Consider the following 20043-nt stretch of genomic DNA (forward strand, 5'->3'; position numbering starts at 1 on the left):
TCACTCTATTGCCCTGGCTGGAGTGCAGTGGTGCGATCATAGCTCACTGCAGCCTCGACCTCCAGAACTCAAGCAATTGTCCCACCGTAGCCTCCTGAGTAGCTGGGACTATAGGCATACACCACTATGCCTGGTGAATATTTTTATTTTTTGTAGAGATAAGTTCTCACTACATTGCCCAGGCTGGTCTCAAACTCCTGGGCTCAAGCCATCCTCCCACCTCTGCCTCCTAAAGTGCTGAGATTAAAGGCATGAGTCACTACGCCAAGCCTCTGCAAGCTTTTGTTTTCTTTTAGCAGTTATTTTATATTCTGTTTGCTAATTCCAATATGTGGAGTCCTTGGAGGTCTAATCATACTGTTTCTGCTGACTCAGTCACGGGGGTTATTGCTTCTCTGAACTTGAAAATGCTAATAGTCGGCCGATCTTAATTTGTCAAAATCCTGAGGGACCTAATTGAGTTTTCCCTAGAAAGTCACTGGATTGATGTCAGCCAAGAATCTGGGGGCTTCCGACCCTACAGCACTAATTCACTAGACCATGCAGGAAAGAGCATCGAGTGCCACATTCAGAAAGGTAGTCTGAGGATTCTACTTTCAGGGAAGGCTTGTTAGCCCAAACCAAGGAGTTTTTTGTTGTTGTTGTTTTGTTTTTGTTTTTGGCACGTTCCCTTAGCAACTTCCACTGAAGGCAGAGTCCTTCTGGGGTCCCGAGTTATGTAAGGGTCTATCATAAACTCCCACACTGCATAAGCCAAAGACTTGTTCTTGAAGCCACGAAGCCCTGAGGCTGTAGGACCTTAGTGTTGGCAGATGTCTCTAGTTAGCCTGTGGCTTCAGTAGACACTGTATCATCCTGTTTCAGCTTCAATATTTGGCCTCTAAACTTGGATTTGAGGGCTTTTGGTGTTTTGAGACAGAATCTCCCTCTGTTGCCCACACTGGAGTACAGTGGCGTTATCTTGGCTCACTGCAACTTCCTCCTCCCAGGTTCAAGCGATTCTCCTGCCTCAGCCTCCCGAGTAGCTGGGACTACAGGGCATGCACCACCATGCCTGGCTAATTTTTGTATATTTAGTAGAGACGGGGTTTCACCATGTTGGCCAGGCTGGTCTTGAACTCCTGACCTCAAGTGATCCGTCCGCCTTGGCCTCCCAACATGCTGGGATTACAGACGTGAGCCACCGTGCCTGGCCTGGCTTTGAGTTTGGAAACAGCTCATTGTAACCTTGCCAGCACTTCTAGGTACTTACATGGCAAAGTGTTCTGGGACATCGAGTATACCCCACCACCCAAAGAACCCTTATAGTATCCCACACACCTGGCCCCATTTTCTTAGCCCACTAAGGGGAGAGTCTCACCGGCTATATTACCAAGAGCCCACACTGCCTGTTCACACACAGCCACGTTGGAGGAAGACAGGAGCTCAATCAAGGGCTGGATGGCTCCCCCTTCTACCACGGCACGAGTCTGCTCCGAAGTCCCTGAAGCGATGTTGGTCAGGGCCCAGGCAGCCTCAAACTGCAAGCAGGGGTAAAGTGATGACTTCAGGAACTCCACCATCCTGGGAATGAGGCCCGCTTCAATGACCAGTTTCAGAGGGGGGTTCTTTTCCCGGGATAGCATTTTCCTATGCAATGAAAGAGAGGGCAGGGGAGGGGGGAGGTCAAGTGAGAGAGGTATTAAGGACCTCCTTTTAGGCCAGGTGCGGTGGCTCACACCTGTAATCTCAGCACTTTGGGAGACCAAGGCGGGCAGATCACTTGAGGTCGCAAGGTCAGGAGTTCGAGACCAGCCTGGCCAACATGGTGAAACCCCGTCCCGTCTCTACTAGGAATATAAAAATTAGCTGGGTGTGGTGGTGCACACCTGTAATCTCAGCTTCTCTGGAGGCTGAGGCAGGAGAATCACTTGAACCCAGTAGGCGGAGGTTGCAGTGAGCTAAGATCATACCATTGCACTCCAGCCTGGGTGACAGAGTGAGACTCCATCTCAAAAGAGAAAAAAAGAACCTCCTTTTATACATAAGCCACATAGCTGGGCTGGAGCTACTTAACATCCTAGTGTTCAGCCGATAGCATTTTTCAGTATTAAATCAACATTTTCCCCTTTAAGGTGTTATCTACAAGATGAAATTTCTGTAGAGGCCAATGTAAATTAAGCAATTCATCTCTGACAACACATCGAAGCTTTTAAATTGCCCTCAAGGACAGTGTAGAATAGCAATTTCGTCTTTTAGATGGGCTAGCCTTTTCCTGTGTTTTACGGGCATGTTGCCAATGCCAAGAAACCAAATAGGCCACTGGCGCTCCAGCCATCACTGGAGCTCATTGCTAACTATGAACCTGCAACAGCAGAAGTCTGTTTGGAGATACCTGGCTGTCTGGGTGGCCTGGAAACATAGGACTGGATCTGAGCTATTCACACCTTCGATTATTTCACCCAGAGTGAGGCTGACCTGCAAGAAGAGACACATTCAGGTCAGACTGTCTGCCAAAATGAGCTGTAAACATCACCTACTCTAGCCATCATCCATCTGATTAAAACAGCCTGGCTTGAACAGGATGTCCCATCTTGCATGCTGTTCTATATTTGGGGAGGGGAGAATATAGTCCACAGATCTCACAGATCTGTGTGTTCCTTCCCATGCTTAGGGGAGAAGTAATTCCTATCATTAGTTGGATCCCAAGAACATTTTTATCCCGTGCAGTAAGAATGTGCTAGTGGATACAAAACAAAATGGCAGACTAAGGACATCCAAAAAATTCTCTCCTCCATAGAGGCAAAGAGAAAACTGACAAAAATAGAATCAACTTTTTCAGCACTGTAGAAATTGACCAAAGGCTTGCGGCCAATTGTTTTATTCAAGCCAGGAAGTGTTTATCCAAGAAAGACAGCTGAATCTCAGTAAGTAGCATGAGAGCTTTGTGGCATTTTGACTTGCCCTATTCCCACCCACCCTCAGCTCCATGGTAACCCTGAAAACCAACAGTCCACAATCATTGTGAAAAACCAACAGCCTCACAACCACCAGAAGAGGCAAAATAGGTAGGTCCTCCTTTGGAGCCTCATTCCCAGAAAATTATTATTTGATCTGTCTGGTCATTCCCTGAAAGATCCCACTTACAGACTATTTTGACTCAGAGCTTACTCAGTATGAAAAGGCTTTTCCCTAAGAATGTTCATTGAAAACAGAGGAAGTTGTTTAACTTCACAGCTACCTGAGAGGTTGAATAAGAGTTGGGATAAACAACAGGCTAACAAAAAAACTTGAAAGGGAATATCATGTATAGGGCTATGCATATGCTTAAAAACAACAACAACAACAACAACAACAAAACTAAGACCCTCAGCTCTTCCCTCTCACTGACTTTGAAGCTCTGTGCAAACAGGAAGTGAAGGCTTACATCAGAATTGTCAACTGCCTGGCTGAGTGGTGAACGCATGCCCCCAACACAGAGCTTCTTGGCAAAAATTGAGTGTTCTTTTCTCCGTGGTTCCAAGTGTTAAAATAAGTCTCTAATTATTAGTTGACCACTAAGCAAACCAAGCAGACACTGCAGCAGCCACACATCACAAAAAAATACAGATTTTAGATAATTAGCTCAGAAACTACTAAACGAGCACACCCAGCAACAACAGCAAACCCTGGGGCAATGGAAAATCTGATTTCTAGAGTTGTCACACTATTTTAAATGACTAGTTTTCAACAAAGATTGTGAGACAAGCAAAGAAAGTGTGACACACACATATACATATATATGTGAAAAAAGCAATCAATAGCAATAGTCCCTGAGGAGACTAGATGTTGAACTAGACAAAGATTTTAAATATAGTCAAAGAACTAAACCATGACTAAAGAACTAAAGTGCAACAATGCTGTCACACTAAATAGAGAATATCAGTGAACAGATATCAGTTATTGGAAGGAGCCAGATACAAATTCTGGAATTGGAGAATACAATAACTGAAACAAAAATTCACTAAAGGGGCTTAACAGCAGATTCAAGCAGACATAATAAAGCAGCAGTGAAGCTGAAGATAGGTTCATTGGAATTATCCAGTCTGAGGAAGATAACACACACAAGAGAGACTGAAGATGAAAATTGACAGATCTTTAGAGATCTGTGGGACATCATCAAGGATACCAACAAATGCAGAATAGGAAGGAGAAGAGGGAAAGAGGCAGAAAGTATATTTAAAGAGATAATGGCCAAAGAAATTCCCAAATCCAATAGAATAATTAGTCTACACATCTGAAAAGTTCAATGAGCTCCAAACGGAATAAATCCCAAGATCCAGACATATTATAATCTAACTGTTGAAAGCCAAAACTACAGAATCAAAAACATTGAAACCAGCAAAAGAGAAGCAATTCATGTACAAAGCCTCAATAAGATTAACAGCTGATTTCTTATCAGAAAGCATCAAGGCCAAAAAGCTGAGGTGCAGTGAGCCAAGATCGCAGCATTGCACTCCAGCCTGGGTGATAAGAGTAAAACTCCATCTCAAAAACAACAACAACAAAAAAACTTTACCAACTTTACAAAAAAAAATTCTCACTCATTCTTTGAGGCTAGTATTACTCTGATACCAAACCAAGGATATTACAAGAAAAGTATACGCTAATATCCCTTATAACTACTGATGCAAAAATTCAACAAAATAGGAGGAAACTAAATGCCTAAACGTATGAAACATATGGTCAACATATTGGTCATCATGATGAATTAGGATTTAACTCAGGAATTCAGGAGTGGTTTAACATGTGAAAAAAAATCAACGTAGTACCCCGTATTAATAAAGGGGGGGATCCCACATGATCATCTCAATGCAGAAAAAACATTTAATGAAATTCAACATACTTCCATAATAAAAAAAAACACTCAACAAACTGGAATAAAAGGAAACTTCTTCATTCTGATAAAGGCATCTACAAAAAACTCAGAGGTAGCCTCATACTTAATGGTGAAAGTCTAAAAGATTTCCCCCAAGATCAGGAATAAGACAAGGATGTTGCTCTTTTCACTTTTATCCAACATGGCATTGGAAGTTCTAGATGCATTAATTAGGCAACAAATAAAGTGCACCCAGATTGGAAAGGAAGAAATAAAACTATTTGAAAGTGACTTAATCTTATATGTAGAAAATCCTAAGGAATTTACACCAAAAGCCTAGAGCTAATAAAATTCAGCTAGGTTGCAGAATTGATATACAAAAATTAATTGTATCTTTACATGCTAGCAGTGATCAAAAATCAAAATAAAGCAATTTAATTTACAACATAAAAAGAATAAAATGCTTAGTAATAAATTTATTGAAAGAAATCCAACAGTTATATGCTGCAAACTGTAAAAAAAAAAAAAAAAAAAAAAAAAAAAAGGACTGAAATGAAAAGGTATCCCATGTTCATGGACTGGAAGACTTAACATTGTTAAGATGGCAATACTCCAACCTTATAAATTCAATGACTCCATTCTATAGGTTCAATGCAATCTCCATCAAAATCGGAGCTGCCCTTATTGTAGAAATTGACAAACTGATTTTAAAATTCATATGGAAATACAAAGGGTCCAGAATAGCCAAAATTATATTGAAAAAAAGAACAAAGCTGGAAGACTCACACTTCCCAATTTCGAAACTTACCACAAAGCTACAGTAATCAAACCTTTGTTTGATGACAAAGATAAACATATAGATCAATGGAAGAGAACTGAGAGTCCACAAATGAACCCTCACATTCACGGTCAATTGATTTTTTTGACAAAGGTACCAAGACAATTCAATGGGTAGAAAATAGTCTCAAATAACTGTGCTGGTACAACTATGTATCACATGCAAAAGCACAAAGTTGGACTCCCATTCTCACCATTTACAAAAATTAACTCCAAATGGCTCAAAGGCCTAAAAAAGTAAGAGCTAAAATTATAAACTCTTAGAAAGAAATATAGGCACAAATCTTTGTGACCTTAGATTAGGCAATGAATTTTTAGATATGATACCTAAAACACAAACAACCAAGAAAATAAACTAGACTTCTTCAAAATTAAAAAATTTTATGCTTCCAAGGATACTATCAAGAAAGTGAAAAGACAACCCACAGAACAGAATATATTTGCAAGTCATATCTGCTAAGGTTTAATATCTAGAATATATAAAGAATTCTTACAACTCAATAAAAAATACTTTATTTGACTTAAAAATGGACAAAGGGCTGGAATATTTTTTTTTTTTGGTGGGGGGACACAGTCTCGCTGTCTTACTCAGGCTGGAGTGCAGTGGCACAATCTCAGCTCACTGCTCAAGCTATTCTCCTGCTTCAGCCTTCCTAATAGCTGGGACTACAGGTGCATGCCACCACACCCAGCTAATTTTTATGTTTTTAGTAGAGACGGGGTTTCACCATGTTGGCCAGGATGGTCTTGAACTCCTGACCTCAAGTGATCCATCCGCCTCAGCCTCCTAATATGCTGGGATTATAGGCATGAGCCATCAGGCCTGGCTAATTTTTGTATTTTTCGTAGAGACGCGGTTTCACCATGTTGGCCAGGCTGGTCTCGAACTCCTCAGCTCAAGTGATCCTCCTGCCTCAGCCTCCCAATGTGCTGGGATTACAGGCATGAGCCACCATGCCCGGCATCTGCTTTTGTCATCACATTGCTCTTCTTATAAGAATCATCGAATGCCAGGCCCACCCAGATAATCCATTATCACCTCTCTATCTCAAAATCCTTAATTTAATCACATATGCTACATCCCTTTCCTCATAGAGTAATATTCACAGGTTTGGGGATTAGAAGATGCAGACACTTGGGGTGCCACGATACAGCCTACCACAAAGAGTGAAACAGGCTTAGTTCATAACCCAGTTATTCTCAGTGGAACTGAAGACACCCATCCACACAAAAACTTGTACACAGATGTTAATAACAGCATTCATCATAACAACCAAAAAGTGGAAACAACTCAAATGTCCCCCAATTAATAAATAAACAAGGCCGGACACGGTGGCTCACACCTGTAATCCCAGCACTTTGGGAGACCAAGGCAGGCAAATTGCTTGAGGTCAGGAGTTTGAGACCAGCCTGGCCAACATGGTGAAACCCCATCTCTACTAAAATATAAAATTAGCAGGTGATGCATGCCTGTAATCCTAGCTACTCGGGATGCTGAGGCAGGAGAATGGCTTGATCCCGGGAGACAAAAGTTGCAGTGAGCCGAGATTGTGCCATTGCATTCCAGCCTGGGTGACAGAGTGAGACTCCATCTTACAAACAAATAAATGGATAAACAAAATGTGGTCTCTCCATATAACAGATTATCATTCTGCCCAAAAGGAATGAAGTATTGATATATGCTACAACATGGATGAACTTTGAAAACATAAAAGCTCAACACAAAAGCTCACATGTTTATATGATTGCATTTCTAGGGAATGTCTAGAATAGGTCATTCCAGAGAGGCAGAAAGTAGACTAGTGTTTGCAGAGACGGTGGGGGATGAGGAATGGGGAGTGACTCCTGAATGACTGGAGTTTCTATTTGAGGTGATGAATAGGTTCTGGAATTAGCTAGTGGCAATGGTTGCACAACTTTGTGACTATGCTAGAAACCACTGATTAGGCACTTAAAGAGTGAATTTTGATGTGAATTATACCTTCATTTCTTTAAAAAATATGCGAATACGCCAAGCACAGTGGCTCATGCCTGTAAACCCAGCACTTCGGGAGGCTGAGGCAGACAGATCACGAGGTCAGGAGGTTGAGACCATTCGGGCTAACATGGTAAAAAACCGTCTCTACTAAAAATACAAAAAATTAGTTGTGTGTGGTGGTGGGCACCTGTAGTCCTAGCTACTCGGGAGGCTGAGGCAGAAGAATTGCTTGAACCCAGGAGGCGGAAGTTGCGGTGAGCCAAGATCGTGCCACTGCACTCCAGCCTGGGCGACAGAGTGAGACTCTGTCTCCAAAAAAAAAAAAAAAAAAAAGGTAATATGGGACCAAAAGAAAAACAACTTTTTGGGGTTGTTTGTTGGAGTGAGATGGAGTCTCACTCTGTCACCCATGGGTTGAAGTGCAGTGGCACGATCTTGGCTTAGTGCCACCTCTGCCTCCCAGGTTCAAGCAACTCTCCTGCTCAGCCTCCTGAGTAGCTGGGATTACAGGCACACACTACCACACCCGGCTAATTTTTGTATTCTTAGTAGAGATGGGGTTTCACCATGTTGGCCAGGCTGGTCTCGAACTCCTGACCTCAGGTGATCCACCCACCTCGGCCTCCCAAAGTGCTAGGACTACAGGTGTGAACCACTGTGCTTGGCCTTTTTTCCCTTTTGTTTTATATCATCCTTGGATGGGGGGATTCTAGGGACTGCTCCAAACAAATGAAGCTAACTAGAGATATAGTTCGGACTCCTACGGCAACTCAGAATGACTGTACACATTTCATTGATGAATGGGAACGCATCATTGGACCCAATTTGACAAAAATGGAACCAGTCTCTGCCCTCTATGAGACCTAAACCAAGCAGGGTAAAAAGGGTGCACGTGGGTAGTTAAGGTAGGACAGACAGTGGTGTACCCCAAAAGAATATAGAGACACCATTATTGAGGTGCTAAGAAGGAAAACTTCCTGGTCAAGGCATTCGGTATTCACAGAAACCGGACTAACCTTGAAGTCAACCCAGGATCTGCATTTAATAAGGTTGGGGTAGATGGAGAAGGGAAGACAGGACAGAAGTCAAAGTGTTAGGAAAGACCTCACCCATCCAGGGACTAGATGCCTCTACTGAGAAATAACCTTCACCCACCCTCATTTCCTCGGTTTTCAGGCTTAGGGATAGCAAGTAAATTTTCAATTAGAAATATCACCTTTTTGGCCAGGTACAGGGGCTCACACCTGTAATCCCAGCACTTTGGGAGTCTGAGACAGGCAGGTCACCTGAGTCCAGGGGTTCGAGACCCTCCTGGTAAACATGGCAAAATCCTGTCTCTATAAAAAAATAAAAAATTCACCGGACATGATGGTGAGTGCCTGTAGTCCCACATACTCTGGAAGCTGAGGCAGGAGGTTCGCTTGAACCCAGGGAGATTAGGGCTGCAATGAGCTCTGATTGTGCCACAGCACTCTATCCTGGGTGACAGAGTGAGACCTGTCTCAAAAAATAAAAATAAAAAGTATAATAAAAGAAATAGCACCCTCTCCATCCCCCACTAGAATCTAGATTCCACAGACTCAGAGCCATAGGAGTAATGGCCATTAGCCTTTTGACAAAGGCAGTTTAGCTCAAACCATAATCTCTTCACTCCTTTATTTAAAAGCCCAAAACGAGAGTTTGCAAGTTCTGAATCTATTAAATATTATCCAGCCAGAGACACTTGCTAAGAACATATTTTGCCCAAGACTACTCTAAACACTACATACTGACCGCCACCCCTTTGGCTGTTTTTTCAGAAGGTGTGTCAGGGCAGAAGCTCATGATATTCCTTCTCTTTAAGGTCTGTTCATCTTTCTTGGCCTTTCGGAGCTCCAGGCTGACTGCCATCCTCTGCTGTCGCCTCAGCTAGTGAGGAAAAGAAATTGGAGCATTTAGAACCAGGAGTGGGGATGTCACATTTAGTCTGTCAAACATGTTTCAAAGCATCCAATTTCATTTTTACAGATACAATAGGCTGGAAAAGTTCAGATCACACAGTTAGTAAATCATCTCAGCTCTGTTTACCTCCTCTTCTGTTTTCTGCTATACCACTTCTAGAAAATAATTTGATCTTCCCTCCAAAATAAAGCAAGACCATGCACAACCTTGACAGGTCAGGATTCTCAGCTATAAAAACACCCCAGCAAAGCATCCCATTGCCCTAAGCCTGAACACATCTTCATTGATGCTGATGATTTCCTGAAGAATATGGCTGCTTCCTGAATGTACCCAGGCCTTTTCGGTGGTGGCTAGGATAGGTGGTGTTGGGAACAGTTAGGGGACTGCCCATGTCCTAGATGCCCTGATCATTTCCACTATATTTATATATGTATTTATATATATTTTTTCTTTTTGAGATGGAGTCTCACTCTGTCACCCAGGCTGGAGGGCAGTGGCATGATCTCAGCCCACTACAACCTCTGCCTCTGGGGTTCAAGCCATTCTTGTGCCTCAGCCTCCCAAGTAGCTGGGATTACAGGCATGTGTCACCACACTCGGCTATGTTTTATATTTTTAGTAGAGATGGGGTTTCTCCATGTTGGCCAGGCTGCTCTCGAATTCCTAGGCTCAAGTGATCTACCTGCCTCAGTCTCCCAAAGTGCTGAGAATACAGGCTGAGCAACTGTGCATGGCCCATTTCCACTATTAATGAAACCTGTCTATAAGCCATTAAAGCCTTCATCCCCAAGACTACATACTGAGGGAGATCAAAATTAAAACAAGGCTGGGCATGGTATCTCGTGCCTATAATCCCAGCACTTTGGGAGGTCAAGGTGGGAGGATCATTGAGGCCAGGAATTCCAGACCAGCCTGGACAACATAGCAAGACCCTGTTTCTACCAAAAAATTAGCTGGGCATGGTAGCATGCTCCTGTAGTCCCAGCTACTTGGGAGTCTGAGGTGGGAGGATCCCTTGAGCCAGGGAGGTCTAGGCTGCAGTGAGCTACGATTGTACCACTGCACTCCAGCCTGGGCAATAGAGCAAGACCCTGCCTCTACAAATCTCTCTCTCTCTCAATCTCTCTCTCCCCTCCCCGATCTTATGTCAGTTAATGACTCAAACTTTATAGTATTAAGAATCCTGAGGAAATGACCTAACCTTTCTAAATAGCTGAGTTTGGGCTGAAGACATTTCAGGAGCAATTATAAAGAAGTCACCATGTATGAGATACTTTTGGTTCTTTAAGCTACTTAATTCTTGCTTGAAAATGGGTCATCAGCCGGGCACCGTGGCTCCCACCTGCAATCTCAGCACTTTGGGACACCAAGGCAGGAGGATTGCTTGAGCTCAGGAGTTCAAGACCAGCCCGGCCAACATAGTGAGACCCTGTCTCTACAAAGAAACAAAAAATTAGCCAGGCATGGTGCTACCTGGGAGGCTGAGGTGGGAGGATCACTTGAGCCTGGGAGGCAGAGGCTGCGGTGAACTATGATCGTGCCACTGCACTCCAGCCTGGATGACAGAGCAAGACCGTGTATCAAATAATAATAAAATGAAAAAATTTAAAAGGGTCATGGCGGCATTATATGGCAAGGTAGGAACACATCTGGGAATCATTGAGCCCATCATATTGTTGCCCCATCGCTAGGCAGTTCCTGCCTGTAAAAACTTTTGTACCTTTCTCTCTTCTCTTTGGCAGGCCCTTCCTGTTGCTGTGAAGACTCAATTCCTTCGTTCTCACTGATTTCCTTTAATTTGCAGTGGTCCTAGAAGCCGGACAGCTTCATTGTTGGAATAGGTTACTGTAAGAGTGATTTGGTTCCTGGGCCAGGCACGGTGGCTCATGCCTGTAATCCCAGCACTTTGGGAGGCCGAGGCAGGGGGATCATGAGGTCAGAAGATCGAGACCATCCTGGCCAACATGGTGAAACCCCACCTCTACCAAAATGCAAAAAAAAAATTAGCCGGGCATGGTGGTACACACCTGTAGTCCCAGCTACATGGTAGGCTGAGGCAGGAGAATTCCTTGAACCCAGGAGGCAGAGGTTGCAGTGAGCCAAGATCACGCCATTGCACCCCAGCCTGGTGACAGAGCAAGACTCCATCTCAAAAAAAAAAAAAAAAAAGTGATTTTGTTCCTGATGGTGGCCTAACCAGGCTGCTGTGACCCTGTGCTTCCCTCATTCTCCTAATCAGGCTTCTGGATTCCCAAGGTGGAGCTAAACTTATACGATGCCAGTCAAGATACAGAGATGGGGGCTGGGTGCAGTGGCTCATGCCAGTAATCCCAGCACTTTGGGAGGCCAAGACAGGCAGATCACTTGAGGCCAGGAGTTTGAGACCAGCCTGGCCAACATGGCAAAACCCTGTCTCCACTAAAAATACAAAAAATTAGCCGGGCGTAATTGTGCACACCTGTAATCCCAGCTACTTGGGAGGCTGAGGCACGAGAATCGCTTGAACCTGGGAGGCAGAGGTTGCAGTGAGCCAGGATCACACTGCTGCACTCCAGCCTGGACTATGAAGCAAGTCTTCATCTCAAAAATAAAAAGATACAGAGATGGAGGACAGAGCTTGCAACACAAAACTATGTGACCAAAGAAGCCGAGTGAATGTTAGAATCCATATACACAGCACACACCCCCCGTCCCCAGCCCTTGGGCTCAACCTGGAAGCAAGAACAGCCTGGACTTCTCAGTTCCAAGTCCTATTTCTACAAGGCATGCCTGTTGGCCATACCTATATGCTAACGTTTTAGCTCCTTGGTAAGCCTCATTGACGTGAGCAGCTGTAAACACCTGTATACTGGCCCTGGAGGAAGCAATCCAGCCCCTCGGAGATAAATAGCAGCCTGGTTTTTTATTTTTTTCAGACGAAGTCTCACACTGTCGCCTGGATGGAGTGCAGTGGCACAATCTCGGCTCACTGCAACCTCCACCTCCCAGGTTCAAGCAGTTCTCCTGCTTCAGCCTCCCAAGTAGCTGGGATTACAGGCCCCCGCCACCATGCACATCTAATTTTTTGTATTCTTAGTACAGACAGGGTTTCACCATGTTGGCCAGGCTGGTCTCGAACTCCTGACCTCAAGTGATCACTTTGGCCTCCCAAAGTGCTGGAATTACAGGTGTGAGCTATCATGCCCAGCCCAGCCTGGTTTTTTGTTTGGTTTTGTTTTAGAGACAGGGTCTGGCTCTGTCACCCAGATTGGAGTGCAGTGGCACAATCACAGTTCACTGCAGCCTTGAACTCCTGGGCTCAAGCAATCCTCCTGCCTCAGCCACCAGAGTATCTGAGACTACAGGCACACACCACCACACCTGGCCGATTTTTTGTTTTTGTAGAGTTGGAGGTCTTGGTATGTTACCCAGGCTGGTCTAGAACTCCTATCCTCAAGCGATCCTCCCACCTTGGCCTCCCCCAAAGTACTGGGAACACAGGCATGAGCTACCATGCCCAGCTAAGCAGCCCTGTTTTATGGATGAAGAAACTGGGGTTCTGAAATTAAATAATTGCAAGATTCCACGGAAACTTTGATTTGATTCCACAGTTGTCTGGCTCCTAAGTCCACATGCTTTTGTCTTCTCCACCTTTAATATTTTATGATGAAAATAGCAAACATACAGAAAAGTTGGAAGGATAATTCAGGGAAACACCTAGTCATCTATCTAAAGAATCTTTTGCTATATTTGCCTTTTCAACCCATCTCTCCACCACCTCCCTGCACCCCGCTTTTTTTTTTTTGAGATGGAGTTTCTCTCTTGTCGCCCAGGCTGGAGTGCAGTGGCCTGATCTCAGCTCACTGCAACCTCTGCCTCCCAGGTTCAAGCGATTCTCCTGCCTCAGCCTCCCAAGTAGCTGGGATTACAAGTACAAGCCACTACACCCAGGTCATTTTTGTATTTTTAGCAGAGACGGGGTTACACCATGTTGGCCAGGATCGTCTTAACCTCCTGACCTTGTGATCTGCCCGTCTCAGCCTCTCAAAGTGTTGGGATTACAGGCATGAGCCACCGCGCCTGGTCTCTTCACCCCGTTTTTTATGCAGATTGCACTGGTCCCCAATAGAAGCAGGTGGGTGCTTCATACTCACAGATGCATCTTTGCCTCGGTACTTAAATTTTCTCCGCCTCTCTTCTGGAGCATCTAAGGTCGGCATATTGACTGGAAGTAGTAAGTTACCTGCAGGTTGGACAGCAACAAAGAAATTTTCAGTGCCCATTGTGTGGGTTATTATGTCAGTATCATAAGGTTCTAACCCTTAAAGGGCTCACAGTGGAGCAAAGGGCAGACCCAGGAAGCTAGCTTTTTTTTTTTTTTTTTTGAGACAGAGTCTCGCTCTGTTGCCCAGACTTGAGTGCAGTGGGGGGATATCAGTTCACTGCAACCTCCACCTCCCGGGTTCAAGTGGTTCTCCTGCCTCAGCCTCCCAGGTAGCTGGGACTATAGGCGCCTGCCACCATGCCCGGCTAATTTTTGTCTTTTTAGTAGAGACGGGGTTTCACCACGTTGGCCAGGCTGGTCTTGAACTCCTGACCTTGTGATCCGCCCACCTCGGCCTCCCAAAGTGCTGGGATTACAGGCATGAGCCACCGTGCTCAGCCAGCATTTTTTATTTTTTGGGACCAGAGAAGCTGAGTGAGAGTTAGAACCCATATACACAGCACAGACTCCCCGTCCCCAACCCTTGGGCTCAACCTGGCAGCAAGAACAACAGTCTGGACTTCTCAGCTCCATGTCCTATTTCTGCAAGACCTGCTTGTTGGCATCAGAGTCTCACTCTGTCACCCGGGCTGGAGTGCATTGGCACAATCACGGCTCACTGCAACCTTGACCTCCTGGACTCAAGTGATCCACCCACCTCAGCCTCTTGAGTAGCTGGGACTACAGGCATGAGCCACCACACATGACTTACTTATTATTTATTTTATTTATTTATTTTTTGAGACAGAGTCTCACTCTGTCACCCAGGCTGGAGTGCGGTGGCGCAATCTTGGCTCACTGCAAGCTCCGCCTCCCGGGTTCACGCCATTCTCCTACCTCAGCCTCCCGAGTAGCTGGGACTACAGGCACCTGCCACCACGCTCAGCTAATTTTTTTGTATTTTTAGTAGAGACGGGGTTTCACCGTGTTAGCCAGGATGGTCTCTATCTCCTGACCTCGTGATCCACCCACCTTGGCCTCCCAAAGTGCTGGGATTACAGGTGTGAGCCACCGTGCCCGGCCACACCTGGCTTATTTTTGGTTTTGTTTGTTTTTGTAGAGTCGGCTTTTCACCACGTTGGCCAGGCTGGTCTTGAACTCCTGACCTTGTGATCCACCCACCTCAGCCTCCCAAAGTGCTGGGATTACAGACATGAACCTGAAGTCAGCTTCTATAAGCATCACCACACCAGCTCAGTAGGCTGTGAACACTGTGGGAGCACCAAGACCACCAATGCTGGGCATAGCAGTAAAGGAAAGCTTTTAAAGGTGCTTTGGCTTCAACTGGGTCCTCAATGAGGCAGATGGGCTGGTTGTCATATATAGAAGCCTTTCATGCCAGGTGCAGTGGCTCACACCTATAATCCCAGCACTTTGGAAGGCTAAGGCAGATGGATCACTTGAGGCCAGGAGTTCGAGATCAGCCTGGGCAACATGGGGAAACCCCATCTCTACTAGAAATACAAAAATTAGCCAGGCATGGTGGCGGACACCTATAATTCCAGCTATTTGGGAGGCTGAAGCAGGAGGATCACTTGAATCCGGGAGGCGGAGGTTGCAGTGAGCTGAGATTGCGCCACTGTACTTGAGCCTGGGCAACAGAGTAAGATTCCGTCTCAAAAAGAAAAAGAAAAGAAGGCTTTCACACGGTGTGTCTGAGGAGTTATAAATCAGGCATATGTACAGGGTGGTGAGGAGACCCGCCAAGGCTGCAACAGGAAAACCCCACACCTGATGCACCAGCACATGGGGTCAGGACAGTCTCAAGCACAAGTCACTGAGAATCCTTCAGTAGACTGCCTCCACCCCAGTCCAGACCACTATCACCTCTTACCCACACTACTGCAGTTGCCTTCCAGCTGGTCTTCCTGCTTCTCCCATTGCCTTATTCCAATCTGTTCTTTGCACAGAGTACATGTGATTGTGGATCACCTGAGGTCAGGAGTTCGAGACCAGCCAGACCAACATGGCGAAACCCTGTCTCTACTAAAAGTACAAAATTAGCCAGGCGTAGTGGCAGGCACCTGTAGTCCCAGCTACTCAGGAGGCTGAGACAGGAGAATCGCTTGAACCCAGGGGGCGGAGTTTGCCGTGAGCCAAGATCGCACCACTACACTCCAGCCTGGGCAACAGAGCAAGACTCCAACTCAAAAAAAAAAAAAAAAGAAAAAAATCTGATTAGTCAGGCACAGTGGCTCATGCCTGTAATCTCAACAACTTGAGAGGTTAAGGTGGAGAATTGCTTAAGGCCAGGTGTTCAAGACCAGCTTGGGCAACAAAGCAAGACCCCCGTCTCTACAAAAAATATAAAAATAAGCTGGGCATGGTGGCACATACCTGTAGTCCCAGCCACTTGAGGCTGAGGTGGGAGGATTTCTGGAGCCCAGGAAGTCAAGGCTGCAGTGAGCCATGATTGCACCACTGCACTCCAGCCTGGACAGCAGAGCCAGACCCTGTCTCCAAAACAAACAAACAAAAAAAGGAAAAAATCAAGAAGAATCTGATCTAACTCTCCTGCTTAAAAAAACTCTCCTGGCTACCCAATGAGTTTAGAAGAAAATTCACTTTCTGCACTGGCCCCAGCCCACTTCACCTCCAACAACTCTTTCCTTGATCATTGTGTTCTAGACCCCTGGGCTTCATTATCAAGTGTTCCAGGTTCATTGTACTTGGGCCTTTGAAGGAGCGGCTCTGCCCAGGATCTCTGCACACTTGGCTCCTCTTCAGTCTCTGCTTAAACATCTCTGAAAGCCCTTTTAACTGTCTTCCCAGTCTTATTTTCTTCTCAGCTTTAACCACTGCCTGATATTTTCTTGTTTGTCCAACTTCCTCTCCTCCTACTCCCCATGGTAACAGTACTATGTGTGTCTTAGGCAGGGATTTCTTACCTCTTTCACAACACATGACAAAGTAGGTACTCAAATATTTGTCAAGGGAGGGTAGTGTGTGATACGAGACAGGGAGTTGGCCCTCAGTTAGAGGTGGTTATTCAAATCAGGCCAAGTTTGAACTTTTTTTAAATTGGAGGGAGTTTACTTTTGTGTTTTTGTTTTGCTTTTGAGACAGTCTTGCTCCGTTGCCCAGGCTGGAGTGCAATAAATAGTGTAATCATGGCTTACTGCAGCCTCAACCTCTTGAGCTCAAGTGATCCTCCTGCTTCAGCCTCCTGAGCAGCTAGGACTACAGGCACAAGTCACCAAGGCTGGCTAATTTGTATTTTTTGTAGAGATGGGATCTCACTATGTTGCCCAGGCTGGTTTCAAACCCCTGGGCTAAAGCAATCCTCCCCCTCAGCCTCCCAAAGCATTGGGATTACAGGCATGAGCCACTGCACCTGGCCCCAAGTTTGAATGTTCACAAGGCAGCAGGGAATATTTCTTACAGGTATGTAATATTCATCTGTTTCTGACCATACGAGATGGTCCAGACTACATTATAGAAAAGAGAAAATTGGATAAAGAAAGTCAACTGACTCTTGTCTTCAGTGAATAGCAGCCAAGAATAGTTTTGGTAGAAAAGACTAATTCAGACATATCAATTTGAAAGGGGCAGTGCAGACAACTTGGAGATTTGCATCAGAGAATTTAGAGCTGGCTGGGCACAGTGGCTCATGCCTATAATCCCATCACTTTGGGAGGCCAAGACGGGTGGATCACCTGAGGTCAGGAGTTCGAGACCAACCTGGCCAACATGGCGAAACCCTGTCTCTACTAAAAATACAAAGATTAGCCAGGTGTGGTGGCACATGTGCCTGTAATCCCAACTACTTGAGAGGCCGAGGCAGGAGAATCGCTTGAATCTGGGAGGCAGAGGTTGCAGTGAGCCTAGATCAAGCCACTACACTCCAGCCTGGGCAACAGAGTGAGACTGTCTCAAAAAAAGTAATTTAGGGCCAAGACTGATGTTGTAAGAAGAGAGACAAGCTCTATGCAAGATCAGAACAAGGATCGAGTCTTGAGGATGCTCACATTAGGGCCTGAGAGAATGAAGAATTAGCAAAGAACCAGGACAAAGGAGGGAGTTGGAGATAGAACAACAGAGTTAGTATCAGAGGCACTGCTGGCAACAGTAGTCACTGCGCCAGGGACAAGTCCCTAAAATCAAGCTCCAGCCACCCACAGCAAGACAGGAGCTACAGGAGAGCATGTCAGCTGAGCCTCAGAGCAGAGGAAACCAACAGCCCACACCATCCCTGTGGGTTTCAGATCCTGGTGGCTCTGCCTGCTTTAAAGCATTAGTTTCCTCCAGAGCCTGGGAAAGAATAGCCTATATACCTTGTCTGCAAATCTGATCATGGGAAATGCAAATTAGTTCCTGGAATTGACCAATCTCTCCCACTCTCCGATCTCAAAGCCAGAGAGGTGGAGGGTGACACCTGGTTTAAACATTCACGAAGCTCTCAATCATTGTGAGTCATATTGACCTCCTCCCCAACCAATGTGGACAAAGGGACCTCAGTGAATCCAGAGTCCTTCGGTTGCTGCCCAGGGAACCCTCACACAAGTTGGCTTAAGACTATCTCAGGCTTTAGATTTCTTCAATACAACTTCAAGCTCGAGGTAGCTTTACTCCTAGCAACACATCAGAACTCAGTATACCTGGGAAGGGAAGAGAACAACATTGCAAGACAGCCTCAGCACTGGGAGATCAGGCTAGGAAACACTGGTGTCCGATCCACATGTGTCCTTTCTTTTTTTTTTTTTGAGACAGAGTTTCATTCTTGTAGCCCAGGCTGGAGTGCAGTGGTGCAATCTCAGCTCACTGCAACCTCCACCTCTCGGTTCAAGCAATTCTCCTGCCTCAGCCTCCCAAGTAGCTGGGATTACAGGCACCTGCCACCACACCCAGCTAATTTTTGTATTTTTTTTTCTTTTTTTTTGGTAGAGATGGGGTTTCATCATATTGCTGAGCTGGTCTCAAACTCCTGACCTCAGGTGGCCCACCCGCCTCGGCCCCCCAAAGTGCTGGGATTACAGGAGTGAGCCACCACGCATGGCCTACTTTTAAGTAATCTCAAATTCTGCCCCATAAGGAAGCGTTGCTTTTTAAGACTAAATTGGCCAGGCACAGTGGCTCACACCTATAGTCTCAACGCTTTGGGAGGCCAAGGCAGAAGCTTGAGGCAGGAGTTTGAGACCAGTCTCAGCAAAATGGTGAGACCCTATCTCTACCAAAAAAGATAAAAAAAATAAAAAATTAATCCGGCATTGTGATGGGCACCTATAGTCCCAGATACTCGGTGGGAGGATCGCCTGAGCCCCAGAAATCAAGGCTGCAGTGAGCCATGATTGTGCCACTGCACTCCAGCATGGGTGACAGAGACCCTGTCTCAAAAAGAAAAGAAAAAAAGAAAAGAAAAAATCATTGCTATTGATCACAGTATCCTTTTAACATCTTGAAAACTAGATTCCTAGTCACCAGAATAACCAATGTCAAGAGGATCATCAGTTGAACCAAAATTTGGGTTTAAATGAGATTCTAGTTCTAGGTCTCCAAGAGTTGAGACAGGGCATTTATAAGTCTGGAGTAGACAAGAATTATGGGCCTATTTAAGGAGCAATGGCCAAAAGGGATTTTTTTTTTTTTTTTTTTTTTGAGACAGAGTCTCGCTCTGTTGCCAGGCTGGAGTGCAGTGGGTCGATCCCAGCTCACTGCAACCTCCGCCTCCCAGGTTCAAGTGATTCTCCTGTCTCAGCCTCCCAAGTAGCTGGAACTAAAGGCTCACACCACCATGCCCCCCAGCTAACTTTTGTATTTTTAGTAGAGACGGGGTTTTGCCATGTTGGCCAGGATGGTCTCAAACTCTTGACCTCATGATCCACCGTCTTGGCCTCCCAAAGTGCTAGGATTACATGTGTGAGCCACTGCACCTGGCCTTTAAAAAAAAAAAGAGAGAGAGACAGAGTCTCATTGTTGCCCAGGCTGAAGTACAGCGGAGCAATCATAACTCACTGCAGCCTTGACCTCCTGGGCTCAAATGATCCTCCCACCTCAGCTTCCTGAGTAGCTGGGACCACAGGAACAAGCTACCACACTTCACTAATTTTTAAAATTTTTTGTAGAGATGGGGTCTTACTCTGTCACCCAGGTTGGGGTGCAGTGATACAATCATAGCTCACTGCAGCCTCAAACTACTGGGCTCAAGCAATCCTCTCACCTCAGACCCCCAAGTAGCTGGGACTACAGATATGCACCACCATACTCAGC

General features: G+C 45.4%; 1 protein-coding gene across 2 annotated transcripts in view; it reads right to left on the reverse strand.

The window, feature by feature from the left end:
* The window catches only part of KPNA7 (karyopherin subunit alpha 7), a 36353-nt gene extending 21171 nt beyond the window's left edge, over positions 1-15182 (reverse strand). Inside the window, exons 1-5 of one of the 2 annotated variants that reach the window (XM_057302717.2) lie at positions 14332-15182; positions 13727-13815; positions 9426-9560; positions 2375-2457; positions 1361-1629 (exon numbers count right to left, since the gene is read on the reverse strand). In XM_057302717.2, coding sequence (XP_057158700.1) covers positions 1361-1629; positions 2375-2457; positions 9426-9560; positions 13727-13792 — 553 coding nt within the window. In that variant the 5' untranslated portion in view covers positions 13793-13815; positions 14332-15182. Of the gene's footprint in view, positions 1-1360; positions 1630-2374; positions 2458-9425; positions 9561-13726 lie in introns of both variants that reach the window. The other variant, XM_055115158.2, reaches the window with a different exon arrangement.
* Positions 15183-20043: the final 4861 nt, after the last annotated feature.

This window comes from Pan paniscus, chromosome 6, assembly GCF_029289425.2.
Source record: "Pan paniscus chromosome 6, NHGRI_mPanPan1-v2.0_pri, whole genome shotgun sequence".
Classification (NCBI taxonomy): Eukaryota; Metazoa; Chordata; class Mammalia; order Primates; family Hominidae; genus Pan; species Pan paniscus.